We start from the raw sequence: 20,235 nt of genomic DNA on the forward strand, positions 1-20,235 counted from the left end.
GAAATTTCACCTTCAATTTCATGCACAAAATAAGCTCATATATTGGAGGCGAAGGCTTTTAATATAAAGAGAACAAAAGAAATAAAATCTATATGTAAAATCAGAGAATTTAAGGGTTGCAAGGAAATTTCAAGGTGGTAATCTAACTTTATCTATTTATGAAAATGACTGTTATACAAATGTAGGGACAGCTGCCCTAAGAAGTGAAAGTAAACTTTTAGAAACAAGAAAAAAACTGGATTAAGCTTTTCCAAGGAAATGCTGTGCATTTGTCTACTTAACAAGTAAAACATGTATTTTTCAGTCATGTCCCCCCATTTTTTGTTTTTTTTTGGTGAGGAAGATTGTCCCTGATCTAACATCCTTTGCCAATCTTCCTCTTTTTTTTTTTTTGTTGATCTAACATCTCTGACAATCTTCCTCTCTTTTGTATGTGAGATGCTGCCACAGCATGGCTTGATGAGAGGCTCATAGGTCCATGCTGGCGATCAACAACTGCGAACCCCTGGCTGCTGAAGAGGAGTGCACAAACTTCACCACTAGCCACTGGGCCAGCCCCTTTCAGTTCTCTTTTCAAGGGAACCATTAGGGTTAATTTTTTCTATTTTTTTTTCTATTATTGATTTTATTTTATTTTTTACCCAGGAACTCGATCTGGCCCTAATCTTATTTTTGAGGTATATATTCTCCCTTTTTCTTTCCCTCTCCATATTTCCCTCACCCCCTTTGCACATGCTGCGTTCCATTTACTGTGTACCTATTGCACTAAACCATGTTATTTCACACATAAGAATAATAGCATAAGCCACTTCATCCACATCATTACATTTCTCCTATGGTGACATCCTCCTAACCTTATTAAACACAACTCAAGTGTTATAATTTACACAAATCACTGAATTTTCCCAGAGTTAGCTATTCCTTCTTCTGTGCTGCCTTGACCTTTATCTCCATTATAGCAATTTACTTTTTATACTATAATCATTTATTAGCTTTGAAAGCTTCCAATGGTAGAACTTCCTGTTCCCTGCATGAATTAATGTCAAGTTAATTAAAAACAGTAAGCAGTAATTATCTGTTGAATTAATTAATTACTTAAAATTTTAAAAGGTTAGTAAAATATAGTCCAAGAACTTGATATAATAAAGGGCAATAAGAGAACTTGAATTTATGTATTATTTCTTGTACCAAATGACAAATCCAAAAGCTTTTGTAAAATATCAGCTAATTTTAAATGTTTGGAAAAATAACAGCATATTAAAGATTGAACAAAATATACTGAAGAGGTCATTTGAGCTGGATAGGACAAAAATCATATCACTGTATATTATTCGCTAATAAGTAATTCCTAAGAAAAATATATCAATTGTATAAGTCCTTCTTAAAGAACACTGAAAGTTTCAATCTTTCAGAAGCAATAGTCTCATTTTAGATATTTTCCTTTAAAAGAATCCCCCTGAAATTGCTAGAGAGTAATTATTTATAGTTGCATTTTTTGCATAACATATCATATATATTTGTCTGTTATATGGTTGAGTGGCTTGGTACATTGTCATAGCAAGAACTGGATGAAGAGAGCATCTATGCTCAAGGGCCATCCAGCAAATGTTTGAGTAACCAAGTTGTGTTCAGGAGGACATCCTTGCTTGTTCTGACCAGCAGGATGTTTTGGACCCTGACAGGAGTAGTGAAATGTTAATGTGGAAGGGAGACCCAGTTCACGCTGTCAGAAGCCAAGAAGAATGAAAAGGACGTCCATACAGGGAATGGCACAGCTCAGGTTGTCAGAGCCCAAGCAGGATGAAAGGAACATATATACATAAGAGAGGAGTGTGGATATCAGCACCTGTTTGAGGATCACATCTGGGAAGGAAGGCATCTGGCAGAACATATTAGAACACAAGCAGGGTAACAAAATGTGGGGCTGCCAGGAGAAGGACTGGGGCACTTGGCTGGGCATGAGTTGTCAGAGTTGGAATAGATGAGGAAGATGTCCATAGCAGAATGATTCAGATGACAAATGTCTAAGCCTGAGAGGAGTGTAGAGGGAGCCCCTGAAGAAAGACCTAAATGGAGTGAGAAGGGAACACCTGAGGAGGGGGAAATGGTCAAGTGTGTCAGTACCAGATCAGGCTGAAGCAGCCGTCTCTGAAGTGGAACAGCCTTGATTGAAGTGTCAGATCTCAAGTAATTAAAAAAGGATGTTAGTGTGGGGACAGTGGGATGATAGAGGGTAATGTGAAGCAAAGAAAATGGGAAATCAGTACATAAAGGGGTAAAACAAGTAACTAGTAAACCTCTAAGACATAATGAGAGCCAGGTTTCTCAGCGTCAGAGAAGGGGTTACAAACATGGAAAGGGGGAAAATTAGAATAAAACCTGCAGTTTTGGATTAGAGTTGAAGATACTGTGAACTCATGATTTTCAGTATATATAGACATATAGAGTGATGTACATCCACATAAAGAAAGATAAATACAGAGATAATGGTGAGATGTAGATATACGTATAGAAATTAATATGGATGTAAATGTTCATAAATGTGTATGTATATATATTCTTGTCTGTATATACACACATAGGCCCAGTGAGAGGGCCTGGGAGCAGTGATATCTAATAATAATTGTACCAATCTTGATTTCTATATGCAGTTTTCCACTAAAAAAGGAACCATAGTTGATTCCAGAAGTAGTGAAGGAAAAAATCTTGACTTTGAAAGGTGTGTACATTGAGTATAGAATTCTAGATTGACAGTTTTTTCAATACTTTAATGATGCTGCTCCATTGTCTCTGGGTTGCAGTGTCCGAGAGTACATCCTGTCATTCTTACAGGGAAACAAAGATCTCTCTCAGGGATATAATATATTTTTTTCTGATTTTAAACAACATAATCTATTAAAATTTCAACCCCCAATACAGAAAGGTGAAAGTTAGACATTTCTGGTCACCTAAGTCCATGTTGGTCAGCACACACCACCACTTCCACTGAGGGTTTCTCTAGTGGTCTTCCCACCCAGCACCCAGTGTCCTTGCTCCAGCTCTGGCTCCTCTGTTGCCCTCCACTTTTCTCTTCACCACTCTCTTGTCCTCCCTTTCAGAAACAAAGCTCTGGAGTCTTCTCCTTTTCTGATGAAGATTGAGTCCCCATGATTATCTTACAACTTTGTCAGAGTCTCACCTATCCCAAGTCATTTTATGTAGATACTTTCTCCTTTTCTAAAATAATTTCTTGATTCCAGTGCTAATATCAGAGCCAGCATAAACTCAGAAATTCTGATCCAACTTCCTTCTTTTAAAGTTGAGAGATTCTTGGTAGGGCTTATGATTTGTCTGAGGTAAATAAGAAAATCTGGAACTTACAGCCAAAAGTTGTATCCATTCAGGACTCATTTCTTCAACTCAGTATTTTTTCCTACCAACTAGTACTACTTTTTAATGTAAATATCTCTATTCTGGTTTCCTAACCTAGCTGAGACCTATCAATAAATTGTGTAAATCTGAGAATACAGAAATAGATGAGCACTATCGGCTCCCATTTACCTCAGCACACGTGAGGAGTATCTTCTTTCTTGGATAACATGTGCTTCAATATTTAGAGTTAAATTGGATTGTCAGTACAGTATTTCTTATGAATCTGGTGCAGTGCTCAAAATAGTAAAAGATTCTGAATTTTGTAATTACGATAGTATTCTACGAAAAATATATTAAAGTCAGTTGTTCAGTGGTATTTTTATTCAGAAGATTGCAATGAAAAAGGATATGGATGTTGTTGGTTTACAAAATATCAACCCAAATCTTGCCTGATTCACAAATCTCAACATATATAGTTCCTATTAATTAAAAATTTAAAGATAATTTCTTAAGAGAAATCACGACATGAAGAGCTGCTCTGCCAACATCACTAGGTGTCATCTGCTCCAGAAACCTTCCAAACGATTGTGCCTGGAACTCAGACTACTAAAGTCTCCTATTGCTACCAAAGACCTTCGAACTCCCCTAAAAATTTAATGTTGTGATTCTGCAACGTAAAGAAGATAAGAAATTTCCAGTTCTCAAGGGTGTGATTCCCCAAGTTACATTCACTAATTTGGGACCAAAAAATTAGATAAAAAGTTTTAAATTATTTCAAGACATTTAGGCCAGTAAGTAAGCCTGATTCATGGGCAGCGTTTGTGCAAGCAAAACTGGAGAAGATGACTCACCTATTCCATTCCTTCTGTAAACTGCCCCTGAAATACACAGCAAACATTGCAGTTAATAGAACTGTGGAATAACCTTCCCATATGGCCTCTGAGCTTATAAGGTGACCTATTTATTTCCAGAAATCTCTCCCAGATATCTCAGCTATCTGAGTAATAGAAGACAAAACATCCTTACTGAACTTTTAAATGGCCATAAAGTGAAGACAGAACATTGATCAATCAGATAATTTATGACTATAAAATGCCCCTTGAATAGATTAAGTTCCTAGCACAATAACTGTGATTTTGTAAAGATTATATAATAATCTCCGAAGAAGTAATGCATTAGAACGGGTACTGGACTTCAAGTAAAAGAGTTGTGGCTAAAACCTCAGTTCAACTAGTGACTAGCCAAGTCATCTTATACGGTTGTGGTATATTAACTGCATTAATAACCTCAATTCTTCACTCCTTCCTAGCCCCATCTACTCTGGTTTTGGCCCAAGGCATCTGACTTGATTTGGTCACTGGGCATTAGAAAATATAAGGCCAGTAGAGACTGGTAACGCACTTACACAATTAGATTAGCCTTCTCCTCTTTTTGTCTTGAGAATACATCGAAGTTAGCCTACTGAAGGATGAAATGCAGGACTGAGTTGTCCTAGTTGTCACAGCCGAGATCATCCCAGGTGACCACGCACTTAGTCAATTCCCAAGAAATGAGTGAGCCCAGAAACAATCAATAAGCCAACTCACAGCTGATTTGAGATGCAAGGATAATCCAGTTGAGACACCCTGCTCCAGCCCAGATAAGCTGTATCTTATAGACTTTAATGAATGTTTATTTTGGTATCATACTGAGATTTTATGGTTGGTTTTCTGTTGCATTACTGTAGCAACGTAAGACTGAGGTAGCAATAGATGCTTTCATTACCTATTCAACATTGACTCACCTGGCCTTTATTATTCTTAAAAGAATCATAATTTTATTCATTTGTCTATCCCATTTTTATCCATAGGAGAATAGCCTGACCAGTACAAGCCTTATTTTCTAGAAGCCTTGCAATTTTACCTTTCACGTTCTATTAGTCGTGAGTGTTCTCTGTTATCCTTTATCTCCCTTTTCTTGCTTTCTTTGGAGCAATTGGTCATTTCCCTTTCATTTATTTTTTATTTTTTTACTTTTTGGGGGATGCTAATCTTAGAGATAGAAATATATTCCCTGACTTATAACCTCATGATGTATATACTGACTGTTTTAGCACTTTCTAGAAATTCCTAAACCTTTAACTCCACTTAACCACTGTTAGTTTTTGTGTTATTCCTGTTATAAGTTTTAATTCTACATATAACTTAGAATCTGAAGTCATTGTGATTCTTCTTTGTTATACTTGACATTTGTTTAGATTGATGTGTAAATTCACCCATCCCCATGCTTATTATTCCTTGCTATTTGTTTCCATCTGAGCTCATTTTCTTTCCATCTCAGTAGTTCTCCCTCTAGGATTTCTTTCAGAGCAAGTTGGCTAGAGATGAATGATGTGTGTGTGTGTGTGTGTGTGTGTGTGTGTGTGTGTGGTGTGTGTGTGTGGAGGAGGATTTGGAAGAAGAGGTCTGGAAATGTTTTCACTTTTGAAGGATATTTTCACTCATTATATAATTATTGGTTGGCAGCTATTGTCTTTCAACGCTTTAAAAAGCTGTTTATATTCTAGTATCCATTGTTTCTGCTAAGAAGTAAGCTCTAAGTTTCTTGCTGTTTTCTTGATGAAATGTCTTTATTTTTTCCTTTGGCTGCTTTTGATATTTATCTTTATTGTTGGTTTCTGGAGTTTTACAATGAAGTTCTTAAATGTAGCTTTCTTTTCACTTACTTTTCGTGACATTGCTAATCTCCTTGAGTTTGTAGCTTCATGTCTTTCGTAAGTTTAAGAAAATCATTCAGTAATAGCTGTTTGCTCTTCTACCTCATTTCCTCTTCCCCCTCTTCCTCTGAGTGTACAGTTATACATATGTTAGAATTTCCAACATGTCCCATATAGCTCTTAGGGTCCTTCTGTATTTTCCTTCCTTTTTCTTCTCCATGTATCAGTCTGGACATTTTCTACTGATCAATATTCCAGTTTGCTAAGCCTTTCTCAAACTTTGTCTAATTGATGGTTTAATTCATATATTTAGTTCTTAATTCTGGTTGTATTTTTCAGCTCCAAAGTTTCTCCTTGATTCTTTATGTAATTTAAATTCTCCAGTAAACACCTCATTTTGTTATCTATGTTGAGGGACATGTTAACATCAGTTATCTTTAAAACCGACATATGATAACACTAATATTTACATCATCTGAGAGTCTTTCAATTATCTGTTTTTCTCTCTTGATCCTATATCTTAGTATGCCTGGTAGTTTTTTTAATTAAATGCCACATATTGTATATGAAAGAATGCAAAATCTCTGTATAATGTTTTATTTATATAAAAAGAATTCACTTTATCTTCAGATAGAAACATGGGTTACAGGAGAATGACTTATATCTAAGAGGGAGTAAGAAATCTAGACTTGGATTTCAGATTTTATGAGGCATAACCAAAAATCTGCTTCATCTTCTTGTTGAGATTTATTCCTCTTGGGTCAGAACTGAGATGCTGGAGTTTACACAAGGGAGTTTTCTCCTTCATGGGTCCCAGACTTTCTAGTTCAAAAGCAATGTTGGACTTCCAAAATCTCACGATCATGTTTAATCCCTTCTTACTCAGTTTTCAGGCTTCTTATTCTGAGCAGCCTAAGAATCATCAACTGCCTTATATGGAGAACCCATGACAACTGTTGGGTTCACTTATCTGTACCACCCTTCGGTTCAGAATTCAACATCTTGGCGGGTCCAAAATCCAAGTTTTTTCTTCCCAGGCCCATGAGACTGTCAAAATATTTTCTCACTTTTCTGCCACTTAGCAGCCCCACTCTGTTCAGTTTCTAGCTTACCAATAGCCACAATGAAAACTGCCAACGCCACAAGAGAAAAAAAGCAGGACAGAATGTTTGGCTCACTTAAATGAGCTTCCCTTCACTCCAGAATCTTAGCTCCTCATAGTCTGACTTCCTCAAAAGCAATCTAATTCGTTTAAACAAAATTATACTGTCCCGCTCTTCTAGTTTTATTAGGTGGAACATTAGCTACTCCCCTCAGATGTTCAATATTGTTAACTTTGTTTTTACATTTTTTTACCTGTCCATCTGACTAGAATGTGGTCTCTATGAGGGCAAGAATGTTTATCTGTTATGTTCACCAATGTATTGTGTATGCCTGTAAGGGTGCCAAGAAAATACTAGGCACCAGAAAATATATTTGAATTGAATTGAATATTTTGGGGGTACCCAGCACATGATCTATTGTGAAAAGAAGATGTCTTCCAGCTTACTGCTCTGCAAACCTCTATTGCTTTAGAGTATATTTTTGTTTGCCCCTTGTGCTACCCTATCCTGCTTACAATAGACATTCTAGATTAGGAAGACATTTTTACCCATGGCTGTAGTTATTGCAGAGCTCATCAATCTTTACTCTTACAGTGGAGTATTCAGGAGCTTAGAAAAATAAGATAAAATGAGAGAATTTTAATTCAAAGCTTTATGTTGCCTAAAATGCCTATGGACTGTTTAAAAGTAGGGTTTGTGTTCCTTAAAAATTAAGGTTCCTCCTGTAACTCAAACAAGCTGATTGCAGAAAACAAAAAATATTTCTAGCTCCAAAATATTGTAGCAAAAGTAAAGTTCATTTGCTGATTACCAGGTATAAATAAGCTCTCAGGAATCCTATCAAACATATTTCTAATTATTTTAGTCAGACAGAGCAGAGAAGATAAAAATAAGTTAAAAACATCTGGTCACTATCTGATGTCTAATAAATGTAAAGCAAATTACAAATTTCAAAGTAAACTGTGGAAAATATCACACATAGAGTATCTGGGTAGATTTATCTGGCCAGCAGAGCCTGAATGAGAGCAATTTGGAGACAGAATTACCTGTGTCGTCATGATGAAGAACCTAGACCTCAGTAGAAAGCTTCACATATTTTAGCTCAGAACAAGGTCAGTTGTCCTGAAGACTTTATGCCCCAAGCTACTTTCTGCCTGGGGCCCAGTTAATGAGCCCTCACATATCATAGAGCTTGTTTAAAACCTTATGGTGAAAAAAAATGCACCTGAGCATAAAACTTTATTTCCAGAGAAAATGAGAAATTGCTCTGATCTACACTGACAGTGTTATTAATGATAGGCTGACATGCCTTCTAACTTGATCCAAACATTCAAAAATGAGCACACCTGTACTCCCCCATAAGTATAGATCTATTATTTTATTAAATGTTAACAAATTTTACCAAAATGTAACAGCAGATAAATTCTTGACAAATTTTATTTTTCACACCAGTATTTTCCATGCCTATCAGGCAGGTTGTAGACACTAATCTACATCTGTCCATGGAAGAAGTCAGCCAGAAAAAGTTAGTTTACTTGTAGCCTTAGTTGATCTCTCCTCAGCATCCATTCTTTAATCAGGGCATGACTTCCCCAGAGCTTCAGGGTAACCTAAAGAGGGCCATTAATAGCCCATTCATAGATACCTGAGGAACTTGTTATCCTTCAGAATTCAAGATACTTTATGGATGTGGTAACTCAAGATCATATTAAATAAGTACATTTGTGCCATGATTATACAGATCCCAGAAACTCATTTCCCCAATCTAGTGGAGAGTGGAAATTGTGTTTTTGTTTTGTAAAGCTTTTATTTCCCCTTTTTCTCCCCAAAGCCCCCTGGTACATACTTGTGTATTTTTAGTTGTGGGTCCTTCTAGTTGTGGCTTGTGGGATGCTGCCTCACCATGGCTTAATGAACGGTGCCATGTCCACACCCAGAATCCAAACCAGCAAAATCCTGGGTCACTAAAGCAGAGCATGAAAACTTAACCACTGGGCCCCAGGGCTGGCCCCTGGGAGCTGTGTTTTAATGTCAGCCTTTTCAGAGTCATAGCAAACACATCTTAACATTTTCAAGCTATCTCAGAATTTATGGAATCACAAATGACATCTCATTTTCAAAGATTTCAAGTTATTTAGCTTTTAAAGTAGTAAGCAAGTCTAACATGCCCTTAAAACACCATTAGCAAGAGGAATATCAAGGATGTCTTATAAAGGAATGCCTTTAAGCAATGAGATATTCAAATGGACAAAAGAAAATCTATGTGCAAATGTATGACTATTGCACAGTTTCATCCTAAGAGAATTGTTGAGTCCCTAGCAATGATGGAGAATAGGGAAGTATTTGAAATTGTTCCTATTTGCCTGTAATTTGCCTCCATTATATTTAATGTTAAAGATGAGTAATAGGCCAAGGTTTAAAAGCTTAAAATACATTTCCCAATGTATACTCCTCACCTCAGAAGAGTCACAGCCAAAAAGAGTGACCTTCTGATGAAACAGTTAACAAGTTCCAGGAAGAAAACACAGAGGAGCTTTGTTTTGGATCTTCATTTTTTTACTTGTTATTTAATGATCACATATCATTTTAGATGCGTTGGTTGCCAGTCCCTCCATAATAAGGATAAAAAGGACAATTTTTTTTATAAACAGATAATATAGTTTTATTATCCTGACAAGATGCTACCAGAAATAATAACCATTCTAGAGAATTATTCCCTGAAAGAAAGTCCACAGATCCATATAAAGTTATTATTATGGGTGTGCATAATTTTTAAAATTATACAATTTTTCAGTAGTAATTTAAAATCTCATTTGTAGGTTTTTTTAAAAGGATTATTGCCAAACTCGATGAAAGAACCACCCACTTAATTTGAAGAGTCCCTGGGAGTATCTCATATGTGCTGAATATTATGTGCCCACTCTGTCCCCCTCAGGACACTGTCATCACAATGTGATGATCTGCTATTCCTATCACTTCCCTGGAATCTGATGCTCCTGCTGCTTCTAATAGGCCCTACCGTTTAGGGTGACCATATGTTAGATCATCCAAACTAGGGCACTTTTGACAAAAAGAAGAACTATTACTAGTTACGCCAGGGCAAAGAGTGTTAACTAAACTAGTTCTGAGCAAATAGAGACATAGGGTTACAATTCCACTGTTGTTTCCATTAGAGCCACATTGTTCCCAAACAATGAGATGTTCTACAAAAAAGTAGGCATCATACTTTGCTATCAGCACCTCAAAACAGTAAACAATACTGTTAGTGCCCTGGCTGACAGCAACTATTTAAACTTTGCCTTACACCAGATGACTTCCAAGGACCAGAACTAAGTTCATGGAGTCAGGCTGGGGAAACAATCTCTGGACAGATATTACACTTCCCTGGGACTCAGGGTGATAACAAACTTAAGGTATAACTCTAATCAGAGGCACAATGAACGCTGTTAAAATAATAGATCGGGCTAAGGAGAGAGTTGGGTGATAAGGAATCTTCATGAAAATCTATGGTGGAAGCTAGGAACAGTGAGATCTGATGTCTAATTAGGGTTTTCTTTTTTTCCTTTTCTGCATTGTTATTCCCTTATACGTCTCTTTCTCAAATCCCCAGTTAGTAAGCAGAAGCCCAGAGCTAGCTATAGTTCAGGAATGAAGGGAAGGGAAATCTCTTACTGAAACCAAACTAGTTTCGCCTCCTGGTGAGTTAAATAAGACTCTCCAACAGAAGTGGTTGTCTCACAAATTAAAGAGTATTTGCAGCAAATAGGAGACCATGCAGAATCATTTCCAAAGTCATGGTGTCCCCGATCAAAGGGAAGCAAGCACCTTTTATTTCAGATGGGGAATGAATATTGAAAAGGGAGTGGTGGGTATTTGCTTACACAGGCTCAGTTGGAAAACACGCTTCGACATACACTGCAGGTTATGGCAATAAGGCATAAGCTCCTCCTGGAGAGATCTTAGCATTAATAAAAAAGCAAAGGTCATAGGCATAGCTCTTGTGGTGAGGCTTGGTCTGGTTCAGGGTGCTTGGTGATCGCATCTCCTTCACATAACAAAGGAAAAAATCAATTTAGAAAAACAGTTAAATGCTTCCAAACCCACCCTTGAGTTCCTTGGGGCCATCAGTTGGTGACAAAGCCATGCATGGGATGAAACAAACTGGACAAAGAACTACATCAACATTGTTGGCATTGAAGAACAGGCGGAAATGGCTAACAATGAAGCCTAAATAGTGGTCCAGAACAACGGATGATCAGCCACAACCAGGAGTCAAAAGCTTCCCATTCGGTCACCCTTCAGCTATTCTATCTCCCTCTGCATGGCACAGTGTCCTCTCCTATGAAAGTCAACTAAAGTTTGAAAATTGAAGGTCTATTTCCTGAGTATTATCCAAAGAAGAACCTATCTGCAGTATGGTGGTTTTACTTTCTGGGGAGGTGTGGAATAACCAACATTGAATCCAACAAGGTAAGGAAACCATGAATCAGTGAAACAACAAAGATGCCATTTTTAAAATATCTTATTTGGATAAAGTGAGTTCTAGGCAGCTTCGAATTGTCATTATGATGAAAGAGGGTAATGCAATGGAAAAACACAAAAAGTAATATAATTGACCTTTCCAGAAAGGAAATTCCCAGAAACCCCACCTTGAGAATAAAGATATTTTACGTGAAAGTAGGCTGTGTGCATGGTTACAAAATCTCTACTGTGGTTTGTCAATCAAATCTTTCATGACCACCTTGGGTATTTTGATAGCTTCTGGTTTGAGACAAATTTTGCTTCATTTTATCCAGTCTAACAGCTTTATTCTGTATTGGAGAAACTATATCTTAAAACATTTTAACTCCCATATAGTTTCAGAAAGCACATCATTCCAAGAGGAAGTCAGTTGAGGTTTTTTTATTTTAAGTTAGATATAGGATCTGAGGAGGATTAACTTGTGGTTCTTTCAACTCTTGGGGAACATTCTCAGAAAATGATTGCTAACAGAGCTAAAAGATGGATTCAAGGAAACAGAGATAGAAGTAGAAGGGTGATGAAATAAAGGAGCCATTGAACTTCCCTCTTTGTGGTGTGGTGTTTTATATAATGCTCCATGCTGCCTCATTTCTGAACTATAAGGAGGAAAATGGGTATCTACTTTACAGTTAAAAGTAAATACAAGAACAGAGGCTGGCCTAGTGGCATAGCTGTTAAGTTCGTGTGCTCCACTTCTGTGGCGCAGGGCTGGCCGGTTCAGATCTCAGGCATGGACCTACACATTGCTCATGATGCCATGATGTGGCAGGCATCCCACATATAAAATAGAGGAAGATTAGCAGAGATGTTAGCTCAGGGCTAAACTGCCTTAAAAAAAAAAAAGTAACATAGGAAACCAAGAATATGTTAAAATCTAAATAAAAAACTAACAATTAAATAATATAGGATTTTAATTAGCATTAAAAAACTAAAGCAATCAAACAGAAATAAAAGAGTAAAATCAAGTAACCTAATACCTTAATGTTTTCTAAAATTCTAAAAGAAACATAAGCTAAACTACATAAAATTTAAAATAAAAGCTTTCGAAGCTGTTATGACAGCAGGTAAAGAAAAAAAGAGATGTAATATTAAAATAAACGTTAAAATCTGTCATGAAAATTGGAGTGTAAAATTTTCAGATCAAGAAGGACAAAAATGATAAAGGTAAACTTTTTTGAAAGCTGAAGGTTACCACAACAGAGAAAGAAATATAAATCCCAGATAAAAATTAAATGTAAAAACCAGGTAAAGGTAGATCCAGCATTCCCTAATAGCAGATTCCTCTTGAATCAGCAACAGATTTCAGGGATGGAGAGCCAACAGGGAAGACGAAAAAAATATGTCTCTCTTTTTGTCAGTGGATATTTGACTCAGAAGTTGTTTACATTTAATTTTTAAACAGCTTTAAATATCATTTATTTGGTTCCAAGTCCGAGCAGTTAGATTCCAAGTTTCAGAAGGTCTTTGGAAAGAAGACTGCCAAAGTAGACATGTTGAAGGTAAAAAAGAATAATACTTTAATGCCTCATAGTAGAGATGAACCAATAGTTATAAAAATAATACTATTCTAGAAGCAAAAAGTTTAATAGTATGCAGCTACCTAGACAGAGGACGACCAGTGTTGTATATTTGAATAAACTCCAAGTAAACTAAATTATTTTAGTAACTGCAGTGTTAGAAATTCATAATTTAAATTGTTTTAAAAATCTGAAACCAGGGGCCTGCCCGGTGGCTTAGTCGTGAATTTCGCACCTTCAGCTTCTCGGCAGCCCGGGGTTCACCAGTTCAGATCCCAGGTGCGGCCATGGCACCATTTGGCAAAAAGCCATGCTGTGATAGGCGTCCCTCAGATAAAGTAGAGGAAGATGGGCATGGATGTTAGCTCAGGGCAAGGCTTCCTCAGCAAAAAGAGGAGGACTGCAGTAGTTAGCTCAGGGCTAGACTTCCTCAAAAAAAAAAAAAAATCTGAAACCAGGAATTTCATCTTATAAGGAAAGTAAAGAATTGCGAAAGTAGAGCTGGAAATAATTTTATCAAAAAAACTTTTTTAGAGGTTGTAATACTAATGTAACTTTTCCTGTCTAGAAATCTCTCTCCCAATTATACTATCCTTCTACTTGGCCTCACAATCAAGACCTTCAACAACAACAACAACAAACTATAATCATTGACTCCTAAAACGTTGAAATCTTTTAACTTAATTTCATTATGTACTGCACCAAAAAAGAATATTTTAGAGCTTGAGAGATTTGAGAGATAAATTTGACATAGCAGCAAAAACTTATCCCTTTGACTCTTTGGTTTCTCTAACTGGTTTCCACATTGTGATTATAAAAATTTCCTGTCCTTTTCTCCTTTACTTGTTGAAAACTTTTCTTCTCAGTAGATGTTTTACTGCCTCCTTCACATCCTTGTTCCTAAGACTGTAGATTAAAGGATTCACCATAGGCGTAATAATCCCATAGAACATGGATATAAATTTGTCATTGGCATCCACGTCACCTGAATTAAGTGTCTCTTTAGACTTGGGCTTCATGTACATGAAGAGAATGGTTCCATAGAATATTATCACCACAGTCAGGTGGGCTGAGCAGGTAGAGAAGACTTTGCTTCTCCCCTCAGAAGAGCGAATTTTGAGGATGCTGACAATGATTAATGTATAAGAGATAATAATTAACAACAGCGGGGTCGATATGAATAATGTCGTGGCCACAAGCATGATGAACTCATTACCTGAGATGTCAGCACAGGCCAATTTCATGACAGCCAGAATTTCACAGGAGAAATGGTTGATGACATTATTCCTACAGAAAGGCAATTGTACTACAAACACAGTTTGTACTGCAGAGTTGATAACTCCTATGATCCAGGACCCAGCTGCCATGGGCACATAGGATTCCTTGCTCATGATGACAGGGTATCTCAGAGGGTTGCAGATAGCCACATATCGGTCAAAGGCCATCATGCCCAGGAGCACACACTCTGTTGTCCCCATGGCCAAGCCAAGGAACATCTGCACTGCACAGCCAGTAAAGGAGATAGTCTTTCTTTCGGAGAGAAAGCTCACCAGCATGGAGGGCATGGAGGTGGTGGTGTAGCAGATGTCTAAGAAGGAGAGGTTCCCCAGGAAGAAGTACATAGGAGTGTGAAGGTGGGAGTCCAAGATGCTGATTAAAATAAGGGTGCCATTGCCCAGAAGGATGACCACATACATTATTAAGATAAGCACAGAAAAAAGTAGCTCAAGCCTTGGGTACCCAGAAAGCCCCTTCAGGAAAAATTCCTCCAGAATGGTTTGGTTGTCCCATTCCATTTTTCTGCTTCTCTTTTACCTGTAGGACATTAAAGTATGTTAAAACAAAATATGTATTCTACTATGATTACTTTCCACTGCGTGCCAACACACGTGTACCATATATTCCCAGAGAAAAAAGGAAATACCAACGTAAGAAGCGAAGAAATAAAGAAAAGTGGACTGAATTAAGGGAAGGTATGAATTGAGAGGAAACTAACACGTTGCAAGCTACACACAATATGCCATGTAATTCATTTAATCTCATCACAGTTCTAGGAGAGAGGTATTGTTATCCACATTTTACAGATAAACAAATCAAAGCAGAAAACTTAAGAAAACTTGACTAAGGGTAAATACATAGCAGTGTTAAGATTCAAACCTAAATTTTCCTTGCGGCATCATGAGCTTTTTGTCATATTTGTCACCATATGTTAACCTGAGGTTATGATAAAAATGAGCATTGTATTATGTGTAACTGAACAATGAATCATTTTTATTGTCTATAGACCACCACACCATAGATAATGATCTTGTCACTCCTTGAAATTATACTGTGTTATGTTTATTGTCTGTCTTTCCCAGTAGCATGCAAACTTTATATAGGCAGGCACTTTTTCTTCTTTACTGCCAGTCCCAGTATCTACAACAGAGAAGACACAGAGATAGATGTTCAAAAACATTTGTTGAATAAATTAATAAAGTCAATGACAAAATGATGACTAACATTGCTTACTCTGTACCACTCCTTTGATAATCGTTTTCTTTGTGCAATACCTAATATACCCTATTAGGCGATTACTGTTATCATTGGCATCATCTTCCTCATCACATAGAGGAGGAAAATAAGGCACAGAAAAGTTGCGTATTGTGCTTAAGGTCAAGGTCATATAGCTAAATAAATGGTAGAGCCAGGGCTCAAATCCAAGCCATAAGGCTACAGAGTACTTGTTCATTTTGCAGAGAACTTGGCTCACCAGCTACCATAGCATGTCATCTAATTGACAGCACTAACCTTTCAAAGGAAATGTCAAACCAGAGAAAGTGATCACTCAGAAAGAAGCAAGATTTCAATATGACAATTTGAGAGGAGTTGGTTTTGATACTTTATGTTTTGCTAGGAAATTATTCATAGAATGACAACAAATGTGTTGTCATGGAGTCGCATTTAAGCCTTATAATTCCATGGTTTACCTAATAATAGAAGTTCTATCTCCTTTTTCATTACTATTCTCCACTGGTTTCTTTTCTTTATCAGTGTAACAGTTATTCCTATATTATAGGTCTCCTCCAAAAAAAAACCTTTTGAATAGATTGTCCTTTGCACGTTTTTTAGTTTCTTTTATGAGAGTATTCAGTCCATTCACATTAAAATTAATTATTAATGTACTTCATTTTTTTCTTTCCATATACTTTATGTGTATTACTTACTTATTTTGCATTACTGTATTCTCTTCTGGTTAAGTTATCATTTCTTATTTTTTTTTTCATTAACTTGAACACTTTACTCATGTTGTCCTTTACAAAAGTGGTAGCATCTCTTTCTCTACTCTGATAATTTGACTTAGAGGACCAAATCATTTGCTTATAAAGATTACCTATTTTTTTCCACTAGAGTGTTGTCCAATCTCCTAAATTTTCCCTCAAACACTAAATGAAGATAGAACTACAAGAATACTTTTATTCCTCCATTTTTATCCCCATCCACAAAATTCCCACGTTACTGAGATAACTCCGAAGTGTTTATAATGTCGTTATAATATGTCTTTTTGAGAGTTCTTCAGCCTCTACATTATACAAACTTGGACAGTCAGTCTTTATTTATTCATCAATATACCTACCTCTGTATATATCTACTTTGATTACCATTGGTATCTCTCTCTTCTCATTCTCTTTTCTTCTCTTGAGGACTGTGTTTCAGTTTATATTTGGTTTGCTTAGAGTACATTTGAGAGATTTTCCTCAGATGAAAATGTGAGTAATATACTATCTAAATTCCTATAGATCATCAAATATCTTCCTTTTCATTTATTTAGTTAAGTGCAGGAGTTTGACCTACAAATTCTACATCGAAGACATAATTTAAGGAAACAATACACATAATTATATATAATATACAACATACAGCTATATATTATATATAACAAACAAATGTATAATATATGACATAAGTATATGTCTAAAATATATAACAGTTATATGCATATTTTTGTATATATGAATTCTATTTTTAATTCATATTCCTTATTCTATTTGGTACTTTAAAGTTCATATATATAAATAAATGCATATATATTAGCTGCAAACAGTGTTGCAAAACTCAGGGACCAAAATCCCAGGGATTTTCCAAACAGAGAAATTTCCTAACCTTTCTCACTGGGACCTATTCTTCGGGTGGCTATACACTGACAGCTCATAGGGATGAGGCATGGTTTCATCTCTAATGACTTTGCCTCCTAAGGATGAGGAAACAGGCACTCCTAGACATTCTCAGTGGACACACAAATTGGTACATCCTCTGTGGAGGACAATTTGGAAATATCTATCAAAATCACAAATGCATACATATTACTTTGACCACAGGTTTACTTCTAGGTAATTAGCACACAATTGAGCTGGCACACGTGTAAAACTATTTGCATACAAATTGATTCATTAAAGTATTGTTTGTAATAGCAGATATGAAAACAATTTAAACTTCCATGAGAATAGGACATAGAAATAATGGAATACTATTCGCTGTTAAAAATAATAAGGAGCACTTTGTGCATTTATATAGAACTTTCAAGAAATATTAAGTGGAAAAGTAATGTTCAGAGCAGATTAGATGGCACACTAACATTTGTGTAAAAAAGATTTTGTGTATGTGTGTGTATGTATATATGAATATACGTACCTTTTTGCTCCCACAGAGAATATCTCTAGATAATTAAACAAGAATAGTTTGTTGTATCCAGGAAAGGAAATAGATAACTTATTAACAGGAATGGAAGATAGGCTGTTCATAGTATACCCTTTAGTACTTTTTAAAAATTTGGAACCGTGTGAGTATATTACCTGTTCATAAAAAAATAACATTTAAGCTAAAGAGTTCTCGCCTGTGAGATTCACAACCTTTCTCCTTTCACTTTTCCAGTGGTACACCACATGAAGCCATTCGTTACCATAGGACACAACCACATATGTTTGAAAATTGTTCTCACTTGTTCAGTATCAAACACTAAATGGGAATTGCAGAAGACTAGAAGGTGCTTTAAATATAGTCCCATTCTCAATACTCAAGACACTTTACATGGTATCATTAGGATTTCCAGGCCCATATCCACCTTCTGTCCCACCATCAAGCCGTAAGCTGTTCTTTGAGCTGGTTAAGGGTCTATCCTTCCATATCATGTCATTTCTTTTCCATTAAATGTGTTAGTGATTTTATGAGCTAGTAAAATTCCTGGAACAAAATTACAGCTCAATAAATGTTAGCTCTTATTCTTGTTCCATTCTCAAGTCTCAAGAGCCTTCCCTCTTCAGAATCCCTTGTCCATCTAACTTTATGAGGTACTTTGCTCTAAGTCTCAGGACCATATTCTCAATTTCTGGAAACAATAGGATCACTCCAAACCCAACCCGATTTCCCTATTCTAATCTTCTTCTTAGTTGTCTAGTGGCTAAGATTTGGCACTGTGATTGCCTGTGGCTCAAGTTTGCTTTCCATTCGGGAAACCATACCACCCATCTGTCGTTGTCATACTGTGGTGGCTGAGTGTTGTTGTGATGCTGAAAGCTATGCCACCAGTATTTCAAATACCAGCAGCGTCACTCATTGTAGACAGGTTTCAGCAGAGCTTCCAGACTAAGACAGACCAGGATGAAAGACCTGGCCACCCAATTTTGAAAACATTGGCCATGAAAACCCTTTGAATAGCAGCAGAGCATTGTCTGATATAGTGCCATAAGGTGAAAGGATGGCACAAAAGACCAGGCGGGTTCTGCTTTGCTCTACACTGGGTCACTAGGAGTCAGTATTGACTGGAGGGCACTAAGAACAACAAAAACTCTTCCTACTCCCAGTTCTTAACATTCTGTAGCTTTATATAAAAATTGCATTTTACAGAATTTTTCATATTTTCTGGGTTAGGGTGTAAACCATTTGAGATTCCAAAGGGCATTAGGTGCATGTGAAGTTTAACAAATAATGGAAATTATACATACACTTGTAAAAGTCATCTCTGCAAAAACCATTGTTCCATGAGCTACCTCCATGCTACCTGATATTCTGTCAATCACATTTCGTAATATTATCAAGAGCATGGGCCTTGGAGGTAGGCTTAGTTCAAACACCATCTCTGCCCTTGATTAATTTGGTTAGCTCAGCATGTTCCTGATCATCACCTTCCTCGGCTATAGAATGAAGATAAAGATGCACCTATGTCATATATTTGTTGATAAGATTAAATGATATGGTGCATGTAATTCAATTAGCACAATGATGGTTTTCATTGTTAACAGTTTCCTTTATGTCTCTCTTTTATGATTCTTCCTTCTATTAAGAGTCTTTTGACATCTCTGAACCAGTCATCCTGGTCTTTCTATGAGGTCAGGTATATGTAGCTCAAAAGTTTAATCAGATCACACACAGTGTCCTGATAAACAGTATTACTTTCATCTTATGTACAAATCTTAATATACTTTATCACAGTCACTGCAGTCCTTTGGATGCCAGCAGATTTTGTGGCAAAAAGTAAAAATCACCCAAAGAATTCAATTCATTCCATAAATAAAATAGGGTTTTAGAAAGGTGTCGGCATTTTCCTTGTCTTAAAACACATGGCTAGCATTTTTTTGACCAAGGGTATTTTAACATTTTTAGCAAGCCTTTTGAAGTAAAAAAGAAAAGGAAAACTCACTCACTTTTATAATTATGACCCAATAATAGAAAAGCAAATATTCAAAATAGTCATCAATTTTGCATGCAGGCACAGTAGGATAATGGTCAAGCAGGTCTCTTCCTGGCTATTCATTGCTTTGGTAAATTATCTTTTCAGATCTCAGGAAATAATTTTGTTTACTTTTTTTTTTTCAAATCCAAATTGGTCATAGTATCCTCCTCACGTGTTACCTCTGCATAAAGAGTATTCAGCACAGCACCTGACACATAATTCACCTGGTTCTCAGTCAACTGAACCAAATGGAACTGAGTTGTTGCTGGGGACCAGGAAAGACTTGTTTGTTATGAATTTTATACTGCAGAACACAGAGGCAGATGTCTACTGTGTAGT

General features: G+C 36.5%; 1 protein-coding gene across 1 annotated transcript; it reads right to left on the minus strand.

Annotated features, from left to right (window-relative positions):
• Positions 1–14,026: 14,026 nt before the first annotated feature.
• On the minus strand, positions 14,027–14,983 carry LOC124249258 (olfactory receptor 13C2-like). The gene has a single exon (XM_046680147.1). It carries the CDS (start codon positions 14,981–14,983, stop codon positions 14,027–14,029), a length of 957 nt encoding a protein of 318 aa, XP_046536103.1.
• Between the last annotated feature and the right edge of the window lie 5,252 nt (positions 14,984–20,235).

This window comes from Equus quagga, chromosome 1 (assembly GCF_021613505.1).
Source record: "Equus quagga isolate Etosha38 chromosome 1, UCLA_HA_Equagga_1.0, whole genome shotgun sequence".
Lineage (NCBI taxonomy): Eukaryota > Metazoa > Chordata > Mammalia > Perissodactyla > Equidae > Equus > Equus quagga.

Coding starts and splice junctions, on each gene's coding strand:
- LOC124249258 (XM_046680147.1), bottom strand. CDS start 14,983: ATGGAATGGGACAACCAAACCATTCTGGAGGAATTTTTCCTGAAGGGG.